Consider the following 14,368-nt stretch of genomic DNA (forward strand, 5'->3'; position numbering starts at 1 on the left):
GAGCCTGCCATTTGAAATGAGGGTAAGTTTTCCTGGCTGTGAAAGTTCTCCAATTGGTAAGCTTTCCAGATGAGCATTATTAGCCCTGCTTTACCCATGATGGACAGAGCTGGGTTTGCCTCTTTTAGCAGTGCAGGCTGGAAGATCTTCATAGAGGATTTGGATTTGATAGAGAATGAGTGCATCAGAAACCTTTATCAACATCAGTTTTGGAGGATATCACGGGTACTTCCCCACTCATATAAATAAGAATGAATGGTATCTAGCAATAGAGTAGGGTACTGTGACTCAGAATTCCTGGCTTGTACTTCATCTGTGCCACTGAGTCAGTGTGACACTTTGGAAATCAATTTAAACACAGATACAAAAAATTCCTTTTATTAGCGAGGTTCTAATTTATACATTTTTAGCTGCTGTAATGTACTTAGTTAAAAAGTCCTTCAATCGAGAGATGTGCATCATTTCTTTCATGGTGGTGTCTCTGCTTCTCAGCTGAACCACTCCATTCTCCAGAGTAGCATCACTGATCAAGATTGTGAAGAGGACACTCATCTCATCATACCTGCCAAAGAATGAGTACTCATTACTGCTGTTACAGTATTGTTGCCTTGGCGTGTGGCAGACTCATATTGGGGTTATATCCCAGAGCGATATGTATATGTTCAAGTTTTGTATGTAGTTCTGTGTCCAATATGAAGATGCCTATTTTCTTACTTTCAGCTCCTTGATCTTCTCTAGTTAACTTCAGTAAGTTATTAGATTCCTTTGCAATAAAAGGGGAGTTTTATTTAGTAACCTACAATAGGGACATTTTTCACAGGAGAAAAATGTTATTTCTCCACTATTTACTAGCTGATCAGCCATGCTTTGAGGAGTATTGTACATGAACATGACTTATTAATTTTCCTATGTTAAAACAGTATGTATTTGTTTCTTGCTGGAAACCTCTATTAATGTTGAGAGAAAAGCACAATCAAGATTTTTTTTTTTTTACTCCTTAATCTATTTATGTTTTGTAGGTTGATGTGGGCCAGTTCTAGCAAACTTAATTGGCATGAGCAATTCTTACTCAGTAGGACTGCTTGTGTGAATGAGAATTACTCAAGCTGGTATCGGTTGCAGGGCAGGGTTCTATATAACAACGGTTTCAAATCAACTGACTTAAGAATGAAATGCAGAAGTCAGTCCAGATACAAAATTGGATGTAAGCTGGTTCAGTAGATTTATGATTCACTCTAGGAAACCACAGTTTTCAGATGGGATTTCCTGAATGTTTTTTTATTAGCAACTGAAGAACAAAAAAACCCCAAACAAACAAACAAACAAACCAACCAAATAGTTGAAGTATGAAAAAATAAAAAGTTTACTGAAATCTCTCATTTTTTAAAGTAAACCAATTCAAGGTTTTTTTTAAAATGTTGATATCTCTAACAAGTCTCGATCTGTATTTTAGTACCTTCAGTCATTTGGTTACTGTACCTGATGACATTATACTGAAATCACATTCATTTTTGCTACTTTAAGGAAAGCCATCTTTCCACTTGATATTTTCTTTCTTACTTACTTTGCATAGAGTTGCTCCAGAGGTGTCTGCATGGTTTCAAGATACCCAGGCCACACAGAAATTCCTTTCTCTATCAATTCATTGAACAGCCCCTGACACACCTAGAGGGGAAAAAAAAAAAAAAAAAAGTCTTAAGAGGTTTAAAATGTTGGGAGAAGGAACGATACAGACTGTAGTATCTGTTTGATATTAAAACTCATTTATAATGTTAATTTATAAACAGAAACATGCACTCAAAAGAGAACATGACTGCTAAGAGATCTTCATGTTTATACATAGTTCCCTATATGCATATCTAAATAAAAAGGTCTTTTCCCCATGTATATTTCTTACATAGACATCACTAACTTGAAAAAAGTCAAGTCTTCATCTGATTTCCTCCCTACCATTGTTACCCTTAAGACTACTATGAAGGATTATACAAATTTAGTTTATATGCAGAATAAACAAACTCCAAAAAGATTAGTCAATATTACTTTTCTATTAAATACAGCTTGGGGAAGAGCAGACATTAAAGCCTGGATGTTTCTGTTCCCCCACTCCATGTGGGATTAATCACAGTGGATCTAACAGACATGCCCACTGCCCCCAAATCCACATTCCACAGGGCACTTCCTAGCATGCAGGGAATATGGACCTCTGCAGAGGCTTCCTACATCCTGCACAGTGAAAACGCTGTTTCACTGCAGTGAGGGCTCTTCATGCCCATGAAGGAGAAGCAGAATCTTTCTCACACGAATAGAAGGTTTTAAAAAAAGTCAATATGAGAATTACAGCACAAGACTACATGTAACTCCAACTCCCACAATTAAATGCTTAGTTACAACACACCTGTCTTAGCTCCATTGTTGGGCCTCTTCCCACATCCAAAGCAACTTTTATCGGTGTTAAACAAGGGTGAAGCTTAAGTACCTAACAATGTTGCAAGAAACATGTTAATGTAAATGCCCAGTAAATACATGAAACAGAACTAAAAGAGTATTAGTGAAATATATAGGAGTATTGGGATGGATTTTATTTAAATCAAATTGATTTAAGTCACTAGTCAGGAAGACTCGATTTAATCATGGATTTCTACATAAAAGTGCATTCTTCTTGGTTGTTATAACCTGAATACATATTTCTTCACAGGAAGAGAAACTTCATTAAAATATTCTCAAACTGGGTCTCTTTTACCGCCTGCTGCCATTATAGGTTTTCCCTTCTGGTAAGAGAATGGTATAGTAAATCTCAAATCAATGAAGGCTACACTCAGAAAGACCTCAAGACTTCTGGAATATGCTGTTCAAACAGTTTCACATTTGTTTCTACTGCTTGTCCCTCCCTTCTCAAATTTATCTCCAGACTTCTTCTTGTCCAGATCTATTCCGCCCCCAACAATCTTCTATTCGTTGAACTTTTTGAAACTTTGTGCTTTTAGAGAGAGGTAAGGGATTGACTATGTACACAAATTTGCAGAGGGACAATAGGGTTGAGGTCTGTTATTTCTCACCTCTATATATTATTTATTTTAAAACATTTTCACTGTTAACAAGCATGTTGTCTCTGGAGACACAAATCCACAGTTTGAGAATTGCAAAACTAAGTATTTCTGATGGTAGAAAGAAATGGGTAGATAGAAAGATTAACCTAAATCATCTATACAGAAGCCCCTGCAAGCCAATAAGATTGGGTCCCTAATCAATTAACTATTGGAATTCATTTACAAAAAACTTTTCTTAAACATTACATGAATATATGGTCTCATTCTATAGAATTAGAATTTATAATCCCTGTTCCATGATGAGATATCTTTGAGCTATATGTATCTTAATTAAAACTATCTTTAGATGGATTTTTTTGATAAAATGCTTTTTGAGGAAAAAAGCAGATTTAAATCGAAAAAGATCAAGGTTTTTTTTAAATCATTGATTTTTATCCACCCTGAGGAATATTTGTTTTCGAAATAATGAAAAATAAATGCTTAGTTAGCAAATATATTCAATATGTACAGTCTTGCGTTCTCTCAAAACAGAAATCCAGACTAGACTAAAGCAAGCCACATTTGATACAACACTCAGACTGTTTTAGTTTGTAGCTAACTAGTAAGACTATTTTTACAGTCTCTTCTTCCTGACACACACTAAGAAGTCACCTTTCTTTGAAGAGTTTTCTTTCTTGTTAGTGAGCTCTCTGTGAGCTGCAGAGAATCACAGAGATATGCTAGCACTCCTTGGTCCAGATTGCCACTCACAGACAGCACATGAGGAATAACATTCTTCCTTCCATCCCGGCCCTGCAGGAGAAACACCACAACAGAAATGCACTAAGTAGCAGTCCTCAGAAATAAATATTTAAATGAATGAACACAAGGCACCAATCCCAAGATGGGTTCCCTCAACGTACATTTAAAACAAACATATATTAAAGAACAACAAGCAGGAGCAACCTCACAACATACAGCAGTATCTAACTGAAGCCTGTAGCGAGAGAGAAGCACCCCACCTTCCTTAAATACTGCCTCTGAAGCAACATCTCACCAAAAGCCCTCCAAGAAGATAAGCCTTACAACAGCGGTTCTCAAACTTTTTTTTTCCATGGACCACTTGAAAATTGTTGAGGGTCTCGGTGGACCACTTAATGATCTTTCCAAATGTTGTTTATACTGTTAGTTAACTATTGTAAAGCGCTTTGGATAAAAGTGTTATATTTAAAAAAAAATAAAATAAAATAAAAATCCACAATTAAACTTTTTTTGTTCTACAAATAAAAGCACACAACTCATCTTTTAATATCAGCAGTCTTACCTTTCTAATGTGATAGATGTGCCCTCTCTCCCCCACCGTGACAGCCCCTGAGCTGGGGCTGGGAAGGAAGGGGGTCTCTCCCCAGCAGCAACAGCCCTGGAGCTGGGGAAAGTGGACTCTTTATCTGGCCACCAAAGCCCTGAATGTCCCAAATTCCCCCAACTGCCTCTTCTCACCCCACTGCCCCCTCCCACCTATCCCCTATTGCCCCCAAGGCCACCACCTCATCTTCTCCAGGGTACAGGCACCTAATTAGTGGAGCCATGCCTGCGCAACTCCACTAACTAGGTGGGTAGCCCCTTATTCTCTTGTGTGCGGCCACCCAGGCGCGCACCTTAGAGGGAACTATCTGCGGGCCACCTGAATGGAGCTTGCGGACCACAGTTTGAGAACCTCTGCCTTACAACAAGGCAGGGATTTCAGACCCAGGCAATTGGGTTCAGAAGTAAAAGACTCCTCAAAGAAAATACCTTGCCAGGAGCCTCCTCTCTTTTACACCAAGGGGCTCCAGCTTGAGCACCTTTGCTGATCTTTCCCCTGCTATTCTGCTACAGTTGAGAGGAGGTCTCTAAGGGTTTCATATGTCAATGCCAAAGCCTTAAACCAGTGCTTCTCAACCGGGGTCCGAAAGCAATTTTCAGGGGTCCACCAAGCATGGCTAGCGTTAGATTCGCTAGGGCCCAGGGCAGAACACCAAAAGTTCTGCCACACAGGACTGGAGCCCGGGGCACCGAGTCCCACTACCCGTGGTTGAAGCCAAAGCCTGAGCAACTTAATTTCACAGTGCCCTCTGTGGTGTGGGACCCTGGACAACTGCCCTGCTTGCTACCCTCTAACGCCGGCCTTAGCTTTTATATGCAGAAAAACAATTGTTGTGGCACAGCTGAGCCGTGGAGTTTTTATAGCATTGGGGGGGGGGGGAGAAGCTCAGAAAGAAAAAGGTTGAGAACCCCTGCCTTAAACCGCACATGGAAAAGCAACTAGTGCAGACCCTGCAGCACCATGTAATACTCTACTTAACAAATCAGTACCACAATCTGAAATACTGTTCCCTATGTTCTGTCAATGTACCTCAAGTCTAACTTCAAGGATCAGCTCTGGAAGTCAGGCAATAGTTTGGTTTCTATGCTCATTCTCTGGCCTATCTATCTGCTTTTGAAACCTGATAAGATCATAGTCCTAGATAGCATGGATACAGGCTACCAACCACTCACACTGCCTTTGTTTCAAAAACAAAATTTTATTTCCATGTTAATAAACTGGATCACACCAAAGCAAACTTTGTATCTCATAAGGCTTTCCTAGTGAGCAATATTTTAAATATAATAAAATTAACTGAATCTTACATGTAATTTTGATTTATTCCCTGGATACATTTGTAACAGTTCCTTATCTCCTAGACTCTGCAACGTTTCTATTGGTTCCTTTCCCCAAGGAAAGCTGTAGTACAAATGATTTCCTTTTCTTCCCTCTTTATCTTGAAAGTCGCTGCTACTGAAGTTGGATGGGCCTATCGCAAACTGAAAATTAGAGATTTAAAATGTCCACTTATTGTACATATTAACTGAATTGAAAATGATAACTCTCTTAAAATGTAGGTGCAAACCCACTGGCCTATAACCATTTAAGAACAACAGCTTTTAGAATTCCAAAATGCTACATCAGTTACAGCACACAAGCCCCAAAATCATTCAGAACAGAAACCCAAACTAAAATGGTGTTTTCCAATTCCCATTATAAACAGTTTGACAGTGTTATGTACTCTTACACAATTTCTCTATTTTACCCCATAAGTGGTTGCAGTTCAGAGGTGGATCTCTGGCAATATCATTCTATATCACCCCTAAAAATGCCTTTCCCCGCCTTTAAAACATAAATGCTATAAGAGGCAGTCCAATGTTTTCTAGCTTAAAGAGCAGTAACAAAGGCAAAGTGAATATCAAATACCTTTCTCCACCACTGAAGCCGCTGGCGTAACCAGTAATCAAGCCACTGTCCTGCAGTTCTGGCAGAGCTAAACCATACAAGGGAAGACATTGTCCTTTCGCCTATTCTTTAAACAATAGCAAGGGCAGCAAGTTAACTCCTTTAAAAATAATAAGGGAAAAGCAAGAGATAGCATTCAAAAAGATATCCAAAATGAGCTTGCATTTGTTTAGTTTAAATATAAACAGAGATTTGTCAGTTTTCATTACTGTACCTTGCGATATTGTCATTCTGAGGCTCAATGTCGGGAACAGGATGAAAACATACTCCAACCTGAGCAAGTCCACATGGCAGCTTCTTGTTTACCAATTCTAGACAATTAATATATTGCTCTAGAGCACCTGTCATGAGACAAATCATTCATTTCTGCAGTTCTAGAAAGTATTTTAAGTTTTAATTATAATTAAAATTAAATTCTAACTTAGCTACAGAAGTTAAAGCACAGACATTTAGCAAGAAGGGAGAACAAAGGTAAAAGCGATAAGACCACAACTTGATAATTACCGTACATTAATTATAGTATTTTGCATGCACCAGCTCTGCCATTTGGACTGCTGTTTCAGACATAACTGGTGGAAAATTCAGTTCTCACAGGCCCGTCTCCAGTGTTGACAGAACAGTTAAAAGTCACATACACATTTAGGCATCGAAAGCCATGATTACACTGCTTCAGTACCTGATGAGGACGCAAGCTTGTAACACACTGAGGCAGCATCACAACATGAAGATTCAACCGGTAAATCATGTTAACAGATTAATCTTAACCAGTGGGATAAATACAAAGAGGTAACCCACGTGCCTTTTCCTCCCAACCAGCAGATAATGAGAGATCATGCCTGCAATTTCTAAACATATTGTTCATTGGGGATAATGAGACTAAGAACGTACCATGAAGAAGGTCCTCTCGCAGCACCCCAGACATCCCTAGCACCTTTTCCAGAGCTGCAGTTATCTGCTCTTTGTTTAATTCTTTATTCTGGAAGATTTCACTCAGGGCTCCAACCTGTATCAGGCTGAGAGCCTCCCCTGCTGGCAGCATGCCCGCTCCTGGAGCACGATGTAGCAAAGAATCCACTGCAAACACTTGCTCCCTGGAAACCACCACCGAGGCCCACCACTGGGCTGCCAAGTTCTTCCTCAGCTCCATCCCCAGGGGCCCAAAGCCTGGGTGGCAGCCCCTCAAGTAAGAATCCCAAGTGAGTGCCTGCTGCTGGTCCCCCCTTAGAAAGTGCCTCCTTTGGCACACATCCAGCAGCACCTCACTGCCCTGCCAATGCTGCCCCTCTGCACTGTTGCAGGGGCCCCCCATATAGGGCCGCAATTGGGCAAACAGGGGCCCCAGAGCAAACCGGAGGGACCGCATCTGCACCCCAGGGACCCCCAGAGCAAACCGGAGGGACCGCATCTGCACCCCAGGGACCCCCACAGCAGGCCTGGGTGGCCCCCCCTGCACCCCAGGGACCCCCAACTTGTGCCTCAATTGGATCTTGGAGGCACCCACGTCAGGCCCCGGATGCCGCCCCTTCAGGGGATGGTTGGGGTCCAGGACCCCAGCCCGAGCCCTGCCCCAAAGCCTGACCCCCGACCAACCGCTCAGCACCACGGTGGTACCGACAGCGCCCGGGGCGGGGGGGGAAGGGAAAGACAAGAGGCCCCGACGTCCCACAGGACGCGCACGCGCACTGGATCGGGAACGGGCACGGGCGAGGCGGCCGGCGAACGGAGCCACCGCCGCGAGCGGAAGAAGAACGCTCTGCGACGTGCGTCCTGGCCTGGGCAAGGTCACGCGCCCCGCGCGTGCGCAGTAGTTCCCCTGCGCCCGCCCCCTACTGCTGAACTTGGAGTCCCGGCTCTCCACGCCCTGGGGTTGTATCAGCTTCCGCCGCGCCCCGCTCCGCCCGCGGCACGGACAGTTGGTTCCTGGTAGAGCGCCGGAACCCGGGGGAGGCCGGAACCGTGAGGCCCCGTCCCCTCCAGGCCGGAAGCTGGAGCGCCCCGTGTAAGAGCCGCGCAGGGCGGGTGGAGGGTCCGGGGCTCCCGCTTCCGGCCTGGCCAGGGCGCGGGGCCTCGGAGGAGCGGGGGGACCGTCCCCTCCAACGGAAAGAGGCTGGTGCCTCTAGCAAGGAGCTGATCACCTTATCACCCGCCTCCCCCTAAGCGCAGCCCCGGCCTGAGGCTTGCAGTTTGGGGTGGGAGAACGCGGTGGGCAGACATGGCCTTCCCCCTTGGGACTGTGTACAGGTATTAGCACTCGGCTGCATAGATCTGATTATAGGAATGAAACCTGAGGCTACTTCCTACTGTCTTGAGACCACAACATTTTCTGACAACCCTTCTCTGCCTTCCCCTCCATCATGCGCACACATTCATGCATGGACAAATGAGCCAGGAGATGGGAGTCAAATCACAACCTTTCCAAACAGGGTTTGGGTGATGAAAGCTGTGGTCCACTGAGTTTAAGTGCAAATGGGACTATGGAAGGAGAATCTGTGATGGTGCTCTGAATCTAGACACACAAATCATGTGAGGCCCCTGGATGCACAAAGCCCTGTGTGGTCACTAAGATAGGAGATGCTTGCTGCAGTTCGCGTCAGAGCAGCATTGTTATATAAAAAAGCCTCTAACAGAAAGGTTCCCTAGGCAATAAAGGATGGTTAAAACAGCATAGATGGGAGGGACCTAATGTTCAGCTGTAGGAGGCGAGATTTGTCTGCTAGTTCTGCTAATGAGCTCCCAACTGGCAGTCTGACTCAACAGCATGGCAGTGGAAATTTCCATACATGCAGCAGCGTTTCCTAATCATGGATTTAAACTAGTTCCAGTAGGTGGAGCTTAATGAGGAATAAGCATTCAATGTGCTGTGCATGTTATGAAAAATTCATGTATGTTTAAATCTCAATGATTCAGAATAATCCCATCGTCCACAGTTGCCAGCTTTACAGGCTAGAAGAGCAACAGAGTGAAAATAAAAGATTGACAATTGTTACTAGGTCACTAGATCAGCCTGATAAGTTACATGGCTAAGCAAAAGAAATCCAGTTTAACATCCTATCCCCAGTAGGATCAGAATCCTGCTAATTACAATGGTATTTACAAATGAGAGTTGTCACTAGCTTGGTTCTAGAAAAGGGCAAGGATAGTCTTGTCAGAGAATCAGAAGTTATATTCTATACTACAGTTCTTAGTGGGAGAAAAAAAATTCCATTTATTTATTAATCCCATTGAGGAACCTGTGTTAGAACCCTGCTACCAACAAGCATATTTTGATTAATTATAACAGTTAAAGTTAACAGAGTTCCAAGCCCATTGAGCAGGAGCTAAATAAAATAAACCCATGGTAAAAATACACCTGCCCTAGATGCCACAACTTGTGTGGCATAGCTTGTGCTGTCTATGGAATTGTCTACGGGCTTTGTGCAAGGAAATCTTTACCATTACAACATGTCTATGATTATGTTACTGTTGTCTCTCATTTTACAGATGCAGGGAATTTTACAGATGCAAGGCCCTTACTCTGGGACACACTTTCCCTCCCCTGAAGTTTACAAATCTAAATCAGATCAAACACACAAATACATGGGACAATAATTAAAAATATAACACATTTATTATCTTTTAAAGCTGTGCCACAGTAGATCAATTAGTACCGATTATGATGTAACAGGCTGGCAGATACTGGCTTAGTAACCCACATCACAGCTAGAGGTGGGGTAGTGACTAATCAAAGGAGCTGAGTTCTCTTGCAGTTTATGGTGGCTGTCGGCTTCTCTGTGACACTACAGGAAGAGCCAGTTTTCACAAGCCTAGATATATTAATCCCAAAATCTGTTGTGTATTGTTACCTTATGGTTGCTGGCAGGTGTCGGTTTCCCCCTAGTACCAGGATGACCTCAAAAAAATCTCTGCTAAAATAGTACAAAACCACTTCACTAAAGTGCTCCTCCCTCTGCATTTCCTAATGAACCTCCCATGCCCAGTTATGACTTGTAATTGCCTGTCTGTCTCTATGTATTTCCTTGTAGCAAACAAGACAAAGCAAATGAACATAGAACTTGCATTTTGCTTCAAGCTAAGGAGGGGAGAGGTCATTGGTTCACCTTTGTTTAGCTCCACCTATGCCTGCTTTTAAATTTTATATAAAGAATAAGGAATCATGATAATTTCCTGTTTAATTAAGCACATCACTTTAAATTGAAATTAATTTTTATCTTATGTATTTTTAGTTATGTAAATTCATGAGTTCCTGTTATCTTTAAATAGACACTTAAGCTGGAGGCTCAGTGGTAAACTCCCACATTCCAAACACTTGTGGAATTTATATGTAAAGTTCCAAGCAGGACTGCCTCCGTCCATCTTTCTACTACAGATCAGTTGATTTCCTTGCCATTTATTTTGCTGGAGGTCTTAGGAAGATCCCCTCCGCATAGGAGAGTGAACCTTTAGAACTTATTTACATTTTGAAGAGAGTCCTTAAATGCTACCACAACTAGGGCCTTATTGAGATGGGCATTGTAAGGATTCAGGCAGACAATCCCCGCCCTGCCCCAAAGAGTTTATAATCTAAAAATTAAAAAGAATTAAATTAAATTAAAGCCATGCCAAATAAAAAGGTAAATGAAAGGGATAAAACATATTAGCACAAAGCTATCAGAATGATGGCAGGTGTGTCCTGGTAGTACTATGTTTGGTATTTAAGGGAGTAAATCAGGTTAGACACAGGGGAGAAGGGGGTTTTGGAGTGACAAGACTGTGAAAAGGGAAATAAAGGGTAGTAGGAGGAGAAGTATAATAGGCAGGCATAGAGGTTGGGGAACTGGAAGGGAATGAACCACCAATGGCAAGACAGTAAATAGGAATAATCCATGAACATCTCAGCCTTGGCTTTAGGATGTTGGTCAGTGCATTCTGGGATAAGAGTGGCAGGCCCTGATTAACCAGTGTGCACTTGCACAGGGTCTCCATATAAGGGGGTTCCATGTGGGAACCCCTATCCCACAACAACCCAGGAGGGAGGTTCCATGTCTTGGGGGGGAGGGCTCTGCATGTGCACGATGGTAAGAGCCAACAAGGCAGATCAGGGAATGGGACCAGTCCATGGGATCAGCAGTGTACTGGGACCTGTGCTGTGCTATTCAACATATTCATAAATGATCTGGAAAAGGGGGTGAACAGTGAGATGGCAAAATTTGCAGACCATAACTATTTTGAGTAATTTTGTAAGTGCACTAAAATGGACAACAAAATGGCAGGTGAAATTCAAATTTTTATGAGTGTAAAGTAATGCACATTGGAAAAAATAATCCCAACTATACATATGAAATGATGGGGTCTAAATTAACTGCCACAACTCAAGAAAAAAATGTTGGAGTTGTCATGGATAGTTCTGACATCTGCTCAATAGACAGCAGCAGTCAAAAAATGGTAACAATGTCAGGAATCATTAGGAAAGGGATAACAAAAGGTATAATGCTACTATTCCAATCCATGGTATGCCTGCACACCATTAATTCTGTACACAATTCTGGTCACCCCCATCTCAGAAGAGATATTAGAATTGGAAAAAGTGCAAAGGAAAATAAAAATGATTTGGGGATGGAACTGCTTCCATAATGGAGAGATTAAAAAGACTGGGACTGTTCAGTTTAGAAAAGAGACAGCTAAGGCAGGATATGATCCAGGACAATAAAATCACAAAGGATATAGAAAAAGTGAATAAGTGCTATTTAGCCCTGGCACGTAACACTATTAGAGGTCACCTAATGAAAGTCAAGATTTAAAAACGAAAAGGAAGTACTTCTTCACACAACACACAGGCAACTTTTGGTCCTCACAACAGCCCATGGCAATGAGACCCACAAGTATAACTGGGTTCAGAAAAGAATGAGAAATTCATGGAGGACAGGACCATAAATGGCTATTAGCCAAGCGTTAGGTATGCAACCACATGCTCCAGGTGTCCCTAAAGCACCAACTGCCAAAGGCTGGGACTGTGCACTAGGGGATGGGTCACTTTAAACTGCTCTTCTGTTCATTCTCTGCAGCAACTGGCAGTAGCAAGGTTAGAAACAGAATAGGGGGCTAGATTGACAACTGGTCTCAGCTACTATGGCTATTCTTTGAGCTCCTAGGGGCTTGCTTTCCAAGACTTCCACCTCTTGAGGGCAGGGAACATCCCAACTAAATTGGGTAATCTGGCATTTAGGACTGTGAACATTAGTGCTGAATACTTACACACTCTGTAAATGTTCATAAAAGTTGACTTCCCAAAACAAAAACTGCTTGTTTGACTGTTTGGGTTGAAAGAACACACATGTGTAAACCTAGGTAAATAGCTTTGCTTTGATCAGTGATTAGAAAATGCCTACAGTGTTTATGCAGAGTAGTTATGTCCCAGAATATTATTAGTATGAAAGTGAAGCAATATATTTTATTTGACCAACTTCTGTATACATTGAATTGCTAAGGGAGCATACAACTCCATCTTTTAAAATGGACTATTTTTTTGCAGTAGTCCCTTCCCAGCAATTAAGCATCCTTCAATGAATGATGCAACAATAGCACCAAACAACAAAAATGCAATCTTACTTGCAGGTCCTAGTACTGCAACTTAACAGTGGTATGTTTGAATGCACCGTTGACTTAATATTGTAATAAGAATGGTGACCAGCAGCTCTAGGACTTTCTTGGACTAAGATTGACCTTGAAGTCTCATCAGCACATTTGGCAAAGCTACTTCAAAAAGCCACGTTTTCCAATTCTGGGGTAGGGAAATAACCTTGACAAGTCAGCTGCTTGTGGGGCTGAGGCCACTGTCTATCCTCCAGATCAGTATTGGCTCCATGGGGCAAGGGGGGGAAGAAGGGGGCACAGCAGCAGAATACAAGGAAATGAGAACTGATTTTTTAACATGGTGAGATCTTGAGAGCAGGATTGTCATTTTGTTTGTACAGCACCTGGGGCTTATAGACAGAATGGTAATAAAAATGTTAGCATTCAGCAGGATAGAACACAATGAACTATGCTATTGGACCATGTGATTTGCTAGTTAAAGTTACAGCAGACAAGCCAACAAGGCCTCCTCGTAAGAGAAAGCTACTGCATTCCACTTTTTTTTTTTATAATATCTATCTATCTATATGAAATAAGAGTGACTACATCTTGAACACTGTTCGGAGGCTGGATGATTTTAGAACAGAATTTGTATTTCAGGGCTCACCTACAGTATGCTGAAAGAGCTGTGCCTCACACAGATGAAGGTTCTTCCCTGTGCCCAGAAAGTTATTTAGTCCTAGGAACCTCAGCCTGATGCAGTTTTAAGGAATAACTGTTGTAAAACTAAATTAATGAGCAAGCCTTTTGAGTTAATGGGGAGAGTATTGGTAACATCTATGCACAGTACATGTTGAGTGTTAAGTCCCACTTTACCCTTTTGGTTATCTAGGTCTATAAATCCTGGGAAACAGGCTTCCATGCAAAACAATTCCGGTCTACTTGTATATTGAGAGTTATTAGTGCTCTAACTTTTATGGCTGCAAAGGTTTCAATACTAGATCTTGGACTCCCAGGTTGCACTTTGCATGGTTTACAGCACCCTTGCTTTGAAGGGCTGATAAAAACTTCTATAGGACGGCTGCATACTACTTTTGCCCTTCACCTAATTAAGAGTTTTCATTAAAAACTAGTTAGCTGTACTATTGTTTCCAAGTATTTTCACAGGTTAAATCTACTCTAGAGACAAATGCATAAAATATCTATCTTCAATACTAAATCTGAAGCCAATTCTGCCAATAAAATTCAGCTAATGTTCTCCAAAGAGTTTGAGTGTTTATAACCAGTAAAAGGAAGTCACAGCACTAGAATGCAGTGAACTGGTTCTCTAGCAATAGATCGAGTCATTTAAGATGGTTATTGAGAGGATAAAATAAAAATCATGTAGTAAGCTTCTTTCTGGGATTTAATAGAAAAACATTTATCATGTCCCACTGATGTAAAGTTGCGCACTTGAGACAAACAATTTCCATTTCACAGAAAA

The 14,368-nt window shown here is 41.9% G+C and overlaps 1 protein-coding gene across 1 annotated transcript; it reads right to left on the reverse strand.

Annotated features, from left to right (window-relative positions):
• Positions 1–362: 362 nt before the first annotated feature.
• On the reverse strand, positions 363–7,595 carry POLG2 (DNA polymerase gamma 2, accessory subunit; the record flags this gene model as incomplete). Its single annotated transcript, XM_044984444.1, is given in 9 exon segments — positions 363–562; positions 1,565–1,665; positions 2,396–2,476; positions 3,699–3,839; positions 5,697–5,870; positions 6,298–6,403; positions 6,551–6,677; positions 7,225–7,420; positions 7,422–7,595. Coding segments are annotated over 9 exon segments (1,266 nt in total), but the record flags the coding sequence as incomplete, so codon positions are not given.
• Positions 7,596–14,368: the final 6,773 nt, after the last annotated feature.

The sequence above is a fragment of the Mauremys mutica genome, chromosome 12 (assembly GCF_020497125.1).
Source record: "Mauremys mutica isolate MM-2020 ecotype Southern chromosome 12, ASM2049712v1, whole genome shotgun sequence".
Lineage (NCBI taxonomy): Eukaryota > Metazoa > Chordata > Testudines > Geoemydidae > Mauremys > Mauremys mutica.